Raw genomic sequence first — 8,852 nt, forward strand, 5'->3', positions numbered from 1 at the left:
ACAGAAAATGTTGGAAAAACTCAGCAAGTCTGGCAGCACTGTGGAGAGAGAAAGAGAGTTTTGAGTCCATATGACTCTTCAAGGCTTATTTTTATTGTGTTTGGAGTATGCATCATTTTGAAAAAAAGAAAAGGCACTACCAAACGTAGATAATCCTTTTTTTCCTAGTTTATGCTCTAGATATAAGTATGAAGTACTCCAAAACTAGTTATCGCTAGAGTCAGATGAAGAGTGAAGCTCTGAGCTGACATTCCTAACCTTAAGAGAAGTATCCTTATTGCACCAGTATGATATTTCCACGAATTTCTGTTGCCTCAGTTTTGGGATGTGCCTTGCCTCTACCCAGTGTCGTCTCAGCCAGGAATTTACTATATAATGCATTACGGCCTTAATCCCTTCCAATTCTGTGGAAGTCTGCACTGCAAAACCCATACTTTGTGTGTGTTTAGGCAGAATTTTACCAGCCCTCAGGAGCAGAAATTGAGGCTAGGAGGCCAGTAAAACAGTGTGGGAGCGGTGGTGGACTGGCTTCCTAACCTTCCCAAGGAGGCGGGCAGACAAAGTAAATATGCAAAGGCCTATTAAGCTCCATTTTACCAGACCATCAGCATTTTGCTGACAGTGAATTTTCCTCCCCTCACCCAGTGCATGAGGAGATTGTCAGCTAAATAGAGGTGCCACTCCCTGCTCCATACCCCGCCCCACCAGGTGTGCAAGGGTTATTCATGTTAAGAGGCAGTTGAGGGCAGGGAAGGCAGCCTCCACAGCTCCAACTATATCTCTGCAGGGGTTTCCTTCCCAGTAGTCAGCTGCTCAGTTTTTAATTTTTTTAGCCTACTTGCTGTAGTCTGCTTCAGTGGTGACCAGAACTCTAGGTGGCACTGCTGAGCTGCTGGTTTTCTGATTGGGCTGACAGACAGCAACCCCAGTGGCAGCCACTTAATTGGCTGTTGCCCATAAAATTAAGAGTCAAGGCCCATGCATGTTGCTGATGCACATTTGCTACTGATGTCAGAGCCTCGATGGAATCAGTAAAATCCTGCCTTTTGTTTCTTTTTGTACTTATTTTTGCACTTCTTGTTTATCTTGCCAAATTTTACCCCCCTTCACTTTTTCTCTTCCCAATGTATTTATTCCTTGCTGCAATGGGTTTCACAAGTTCCAGTTTCCCTGTCATATTTTATCCAGGTATCTAGTCTTCATATGTGAGCTCAGATAATGGATGTTGTCAGGCTGTGCATGAGAACATCAGAGCTGAATCTGAATCTTAATATCCATACAGACACACTTCCAGTAGGCAGTGAGGGAAAGCATCAAAAGTGGAAGCCCTCCCTGATTTTTCTTTTTTTTTGGTCCTTTTTCTTTCTCTCTCTCCTTTTACACGAGATTGGGAGCTTAGTGGATGCTGGTGTTGAGGCAAATTGCCGAGCCCCTTTCTTACCGCTATCCTCAACTGGGATCAATTAACTAAATAGAGAGCAGGGCTTGAACTTGGGACCTACTTGGTCTGTATGACTTTGTACCAACCTAGTGAGCCAGCAAGGGGGCTCTTATCACTAATTTTTCTAGACCTCCGTTGTTCATATCTGTTTCCACTGAGTTTTGTCTCTTTTTATTCAGTTGCTCTGATGTTGATGTCATTGCTGTCAGTTACCTATGGAGCCCTGGTATGTAACATCCTCTCCATCCAGATCAAGTATGATGACTACAAGATTCAACTCAGGCCAGTTGGTTACATATGCATCATCCTGTGGCGCATCTTGGAAATTGCTACTCGAGTCATAGTATTGGTGCTGTTCAGCACAGCATTGAAGGAGTGGGTGTTTGCCGTGGTCTCCATGGACTTCCTGGTCCTCTTCTTCCTCCCTTGGGCTGAGTTCTGGTATAGCCGCTCACCCTTCCCTGAAAACATTGAAAAGAACTACAAACGGTTTGGCACAGCTGTCGTACTGTTCCTTGTTACCATTCTGTATGCTGGAATTAATGTGTTCTGCTGGTCAGCGGTCCAGCTTATGCTCAGCAATCGTGACTTAATCAACAAGAAACAGAACTGGGTCAGGTTGTCTGCCTATTACATACTGCGGTTTGTTGAAAATGCAGTACTCCTAGTTTTGTGGTATTTTTTCAAAACAGAAGTGTATGAGTACTTTTGCTCCCCTCTGCTTGTGGTTCAACTAATTATTTGCTACAGCCTGGCAATCGTCTTTATGCTCCTCTTCTATCAGTACTGCCACCCATGTAGGTTGCTTTTCACGCACAATGTCGCAGACTGTCTCCAGTGCCACTGTTGGAAGGAACCTCACTTTGAAACTACAGTTGAGGATTCATAATTCAGTTCATGTGTTACGACAAGAGGTGGCTGCATGTGAAAACGTGATTTTGTTGCTATTTTCATATCACTCCTCCTCGAAGTAGTGAAAGGTTTAACAAGCTGATGAGTTTCATAACAAATACGAATAATGAATTATCTATATAAAAGGTCAGTGTGATCCTGGAGTTCAAAACATACTGCGACTACAAGCTGGAACAGAGCTTGGACGTTACTTTCTAAATGTACACATCAGAAGAAGGTAAAGGCTGTTTTGTGCTCACCTTTTCTGTGAAAACTGACAGCCAAAGGAGTTTGTAACTACTCTAGGATAGTCATTCTCCACTAAGCCGAAGTAAGAGCTAGCCAACAAACACACACCCATTAACAACAAAAGGACCCTGGACCTTCCTGATATTTGGGAGTGTTAAGGCTGGATCCACATCATGCAGAAATATGTTTGTATTTAATGAAAGATTGTTTATTCGGGAATAGACAAAGCCAGTTTTTCTCTGAACCCACATTTGCTTTGTGTGAGATAGCCTAGTAACCAGCTTTAAAGGGTGATTGTGTTTGTATTTTTTTAAAGGCTTAAAGTTCTTTTTCATTTGATGTGAGTTTCAATGTATATGATTTGTGGTGGTGAAAGTAGTTTATATTTTGATTTATTGCCAATTTTTTTTCTTTGTCTTACTCCTAATATTCTATCTTTCTTCCCTTAATATAGACGCTTGTAGTGTTAAAATGACATGAATGCCATTGATATATGTATACTATATCTAAATGACAACACTTCACGTGGCTATGTCAGTGAAGTTGATCTCAAAAGGCTGTCACATTTGGTCTCAATTCCATACCCTGTGGCCCATAATTGCATAATTTCCAGCAGGAGTCTGAAAATATTACCATATGCACTTGTGTAAAAGTCAAGTTTCTCAAACCAATGTTTTTAGTAAGTTCACAAATTTTTAAAAGTTCTTTTTGCTTTAGCTCATCAGCATGAGCTTTGTCTAATTATTTTCTAGCCAGAGTGTCAGCTTCGTCATTCTGAGCCAGGCCATATGGTTACAGATTGTGGTTGAGTATAATTCTGCTGCTGGTGGCCCACAGTGCCTCATGGATGCCCACTATTGAGTTGCTAGATCTGTTTGAAATCTATTCCATTTAGCACAGTAATAGTGCCACACAACACCATAAAGAGTATCCTCAATGTGAAGGTGGGACTTCATCTCCACAAGGCCTGTGCAGTGGTCTCTCTTACTAATTTTGTAATAGTCAGATACATCTGCAACAGATAGATTGGTGAGTACAAGGTCAAGTAGGTTTTTCGCCCTTGTGTGTTCCCTCACCGCCTGCCACAGACCCAGCCTAGCAGCTCTGTCCTTTAGGACTTGACCAGCTTGGTCAGTGTTGCTACAGAGCCGTTTTTGGTGATGCACATTGAAGCCACCCTCAGTGCTTCCTCCAAGTGATGTTCAACATAGAAGGGTACTGATTCATCAGCTGAAGGCTATGGTGTAATAAGCAGGAGGTTTCCTTGCCTATGTTTAACCTGATGCCACGAGACTTCATGGGGTCCAGAGTCATCACCTCAGGTGGGTCTGTCCTCTGGCAGAATAAGACATACTCAGGGATGGTGATGTTTGTAAGGTATGATTTGGTGATTCTATGTCAGGCTGTTGCTTGACTAGTCTGTGGAACAGCTCTCCCAATGTTGGCACAAGACCCTAGATATTAGTAACAAGGACTTTGCAGAATTGTTAGGGCTGGGTTTGCGGGGTGTATTCATATCTTTTTGCAGATTTTGTCGTGGTTTGATGCAACTGAGTGGCTTGCTTCTTAATACCGGTTAATTCGAGCATATGTGGGGAGCTGCACCCATTCACAAAATGGCGTACAAGCTCTCCGATCAGTTACAGATCATAGTTCATTTGAATAAACCAATCATTAGTTGATACATTTCTTACTGTAACATCGTTATCCAATTGTATTCATTTAGACATGATTAGGTTATCCTATTACATTCAAGGCATGTACACCTGATTATACTATCCACACCTATTAAAACACATATTCATGGTTTATACCATCCAATCATGACCAAGGTTTGTACACATGGACCTTGACCATTGTCTGACTCAGTAACTTCATCACCACTTGTGGTTCATCAAAGCTGCTCCCCTGTCTATTGTTCTAGTCTTTTACCCCCTTCAGTTCCCCCTTTTGGCCCTTGGCAAAACCCAAGTTGACTATACCTTCAGTTGAGGATTCCTCTTCCTGTCCTTCGGATGGCCAGTCGTCTGGTCCACCAGAGGAATCCTAAACTACTCTGCTATACAACCTGACTTCCTTCTCCTCCCTCTTCCCCTTCAGCCAGTACGTGGGCTGGGGAACCGGAGCATATCCTTGTATTGTCACTGCAGGTGCCTGAAAAGATTTATTCTATATTCTCCGCTGATAACAGCAAAGTCCAACAGTCCACAAGAGCATGATTCCTGTAGCTATTGTCATTCCATTCCTGGTTGTTCCTCACCAACCTGTTAGCCCGCCTCCTGCAGCATGGGACATAACCAATTGAGCTAATCTTTTAGCTGACTGAGTAGCTAAGTTCATTTGGACAAGTCCCCGATCGATTTGTTCCTGGGAGTCCTCTACGTATCGCCGTGCTATCCACGCAGCCTCTTGCATAGCTAGACGTGCTACTCTACTCTACCAGGGGTCTTGTCTGTGAATACTATGTCATCCCACCATGTGCTAAATAGGTATCCTGTGGTTCTGCCTGGCAGGTGAAAGAATCAGCCACCTGTAGACAGAAGCTTGTGTTGGTAGTCCATATTAGGTCCCCCATAAAGGAACTCAGTGTCACTTGTCACAAAGTAATCATTGGGTTGAGGACACCTGAATGGCTTTAAAGGCGTCTTGTATTGGCAAGGTGCTGAATGTGACCTGAATACTGTTTGTGAATGGTTGGTTCCAAGGTTAGATAGGAGCACGTGATATAGCTTCTTGACTCTGTCAACGATCTCTAGTGCTCATCAAAATCGAGTCAATCATGTAAGAAAAGTACCCATGGGACCCTGCTCTGTATACCCATTCCCCTTTATGCACCCCCAAGGACTCAAATCTGTGACTGTTCAGAAAGGTCCCACTCGGATGGTGTTCTTGTATACCTATAGCCATCAGCCTTTCCACAAGCATTAAAACGCAACTCTCTGGCGATCTCAGTGGCCGCCCAGGAGGCATAATTATTTAGCTCATAAATTTGACCCAGATTAAGAGCAGAATTGGCACTTCCAAATAGACCCCTTATGTTCCCCAGTAAGCTTTTTAATCTCATCTGTGTACCCATCCTGATTCCCAGGACGATTCAAAATTTGTAATCCTTTATTACTCTCTTTAGTTGGCTCCTAGCCCACCTTATACAATTCTGATGATCGTGACAGGGAATTTGTAATGTGGGCAGTAGCCCCGAGATTATGTATATCGCTTCCAGAGAGACCATGGTCACACCATGTAATAGTGGCTTTGACTTCCCTATCCTAACTATCCCATCTGGAGGGGGACTTACTGTGTCAGGACATTGGGTAGGCCTTTGATATCCACAAATACTCAAATAACATCGAACATCTCTACATCCATGTCTTTTGATAACATATTTACATGATTCATAGCAATACTGGCCATCCAGGCCTGGCTCCCATACAAATAGGAGCAAGTCTGTCCAGCCAGCAATCAAGGTGACACTCAGTCCCAGCACGTCGGGGTGTGTGGACACACCAGAACTATCTGCGGTGTTAATGTTACATAGTACCACTTACCCAATCCAGCAGCTCTATTATAAATACCCCTAGTGTCTAAATTACCCTCTGAGTCATCCAGAATCATGAGGTTTAATCCTCCTGCTGTCTGCCAATGTTCTTCAGGTTTTAAATTACCATAGTATCTCCAACCAATTCCTTTAACCATTTGAGTTGTCTCATTGACGTAAAAGGCCTTTGTCCAACTGCGTCCGGGATTCATAAACCTGACTGGGGTCCCTGGTTTATTGAGTGTCACATTCGTGGTGGTGTTTATACCTTGCCCAGTTACCATCTTTGTTTGGTGACTAGTGGAGGTCATCCTATCCGATATCCAAATATTTGGTTTCTTTATCCATTCTCCTGTACCCCACTTCGGCCACTGCATGTTATGTCCAGGGTGGAGGCAGATATCATGGTCGATGTTGACTGTTGGTGCCTCCCATACCAGCACTGACAAGCCCACAACCAGGATTGCAGACCTGTGGAGACATTAACATCGGCCCCCGTTGTCCGGGTTACCATTATTTCCCTCATATACTTTTAACTGTGTACAGTGTTTACACTTGCTACCTGTTTTTATATCTACGAGTGCGCACGTATCACCTGTCATAATTACCTCATATGGTCTGTGCCACCTGGGGGTAAATCCCATTCGCACCGGACTCACCTTGACCATCACCTTAATCCCCACTTGGGGGGTCCATTGTCGTTCTTTGGATTTGTCCGTTTCTATGTTCTTAATCATCGGTCGGTCTCTGTTGACTTCCTTTCTAACTCATGTAACTGTTTACTCATTTCCCTTACATAGTCTCGCACCCTTCCCTTTAATGGTCCTACGTTGTCTCCTCCTACTATGATTCTCTCGGGTAGCTGCATTGCTGTCCCTGTCGTTAACTCAAAGGGGGTTCTACTTGGGATAGCCCTGAGGAGTATCAGGATATTGGGCAATACTAAGATAAAAGCAAAAAAACTGGGGATGCTGGAAATCCAAAACAGAAACAAAAATACCTGAAAAAACTCAGCAGGTCTGACAGCATCCGCGGAGAGGAACATAGTTTACGTTTCGAGTCCGTGTGACTCTTCAACAGAACTAAGGAAAAATAGAAGAGAGGTGAAATATAAGCTGGTTTAAGGGGGGTGGGACAGGTAGAGCTGGGTAGAGGGCCAATGATAAGTGGAGATAGCCAAAAGATGTCATAGACAAAAGGACAAAGAGGTGTTGAAGGTGGTGATATTATCTAAGGAATGTGATAATAGGTGACATTAAGTGTAGAAAGCAGGACGAGCAAGGTACAGATAGCCCTAGTAGGGTGGGGTGGGCGGAAGAGATCAAAATAAGCTAAAAAAAGATAGAGATAAAACAATGGAAGAAAATACATTTAAAAGTAATGGAAATAGGCGGGAAAAGAAAAATCTATATAAATTATTGGGATAAAGGGGGATCGGAAAGGGGGTGGGGATGGAGGAAAGAGTTCATGATCTAAAATTGTTGAACTCAATGTTCAGTCCGGAAGGCTGTAAAGCGCCTAGTCGGAAGATGAGGTGCTGTTCCTCCAGTTTGTGTCCACCTTCACTGGAACATTGCAGCAGGCCAAGGACGGACATGTGGGCAAGAGATTAGGGTAGAGTATTGAAATGGCAAGGGAGGTCTGGGTCATGCTTGCGGACAGACCAAAGGTGTACCACAAAGCGGTCACCCAGTCTGTGTTTGGTCTCTCCAATGTAGAGGAAACCACATTGGGAGCTGCGAATGCAAGTAGACTAAATTGAGGGAAGTGCAAATGAAATGCTGTTTCACTTGAAAGGAGTGTTTGGGCCCTTGGATGGTGAGGAGAGGGGAAGTAAAGGGGCAGGTGTTGCACCTTCTGCGGTTGCATGGGAAGGTGCTGTGGGAGGGGGTTGAGGTGTAGGGGATGATGGAGGAGTGGACCAGGGTGTACCAGAGGGAACGATCCCTGCGGAATGCCACCGGGGGGGTGAAGGGAAGATGTGTTTGGTGGTGGCATCATGCTGGGGTTGGTGGAAATGGCAGAGGATGATCCTTTGAATGCAGAGGCTGGTGGGTTGATAGGTGACGACAAGGGGAAACCTATCATGGTTCTGGGAGGGAGAGGAAGGTGTGAGGGCAGATGTGGGGGAGATGGACCGGACACGGTTGAGGGCCCTGTCAACCACCGTGGGTGGAAAACCTCGGTTAAGGAAGAAGGAAGACATGTCAAAGGAACTGTTTTTGAAAGTGACATCATCAGAACAGATGCGATGGAGGCGAAGGAACTGAGAGAATGGGATGGAGTCCTTACAGGAAGCGGGGTGTGTGGAGCTGTAGTCGAGGTAGCTGTGGAAGTCGGTTGGCTCATGATGAATGTTGGTGGACGATCTATCACCAGAAATTGAGACAGAGGTCAAGGAAGGGAAGTGTCAGAGATGGACCATGTGAAAATGATGGAGGGGTGGAAATTGGAAGCAAAATTAATAAACTTTTCCAGGTCCAGACGAAAGCATGAAGCAGCACCAAAGCAATCATTGATGTACTGGAGAAAGAGTTGTTGGAGGGGGCCGGAGTAGTACTGGAACAAGGAATGTTCCACATAGCCCATAAAGAGACAGGCATAACTGGGGCCCATGCAGATTCCCATAGCCACACTTTTTATTTGGAGGAAGTGAGGAGTTTAAGGAAAAATTGTTCAGTGAGAACAAGTGCAGCCAGACAGAGGAGAGTAGTGGTGGTTGGGGACTGTTCTGGC

At 44.4% G+C, this 8,852-nt stretch overlaps 1 protein-coding gene across 3 annotated transcripts in view; it reads left to right on the top strand.

Moving 5' to 3' along the window:
• The window catches only part of xkrx (XK related X-linked), a 43,920-nt gene extending 39,650 nt beyond the window's left edge, over positions 1-4,270 (top strand). For all 3 annotated transcript variants that reach the window (XM_041196255.1, XM_041196254.1, XM_041196256.1), the window contains exon 4: positions 1,621-4,270. In XM_041196255.1, coding sequence (XP_041052189.1) covers positions 1,621-2,330 — 710 coding nt within the window. In that variant the 3' untranslated portion in view covers positions 2,331-4,270. The remainder of the gene's footprint in view (positions 1-1,620) is intronic.
• Positions 4,271-8,852: the final 4,582 nt, after the last annotated feature.

This window comes from Carcharodon carcharias, chromosome 9 (assembly GCF_017639515.1).
Source record: "Carcharodon carcharias isolate sCarCar2 chromosome 9, sCarCar2.pri, whole genome shotgun sequence".
NCBI classification, from domain to species: domain Eukaryota; kingdom Metazoa; phylum Chordata; class Chondrichthyes; order Lamniformes; family Lamnidae; genus Carcharodon; species Carcharodon carcharias.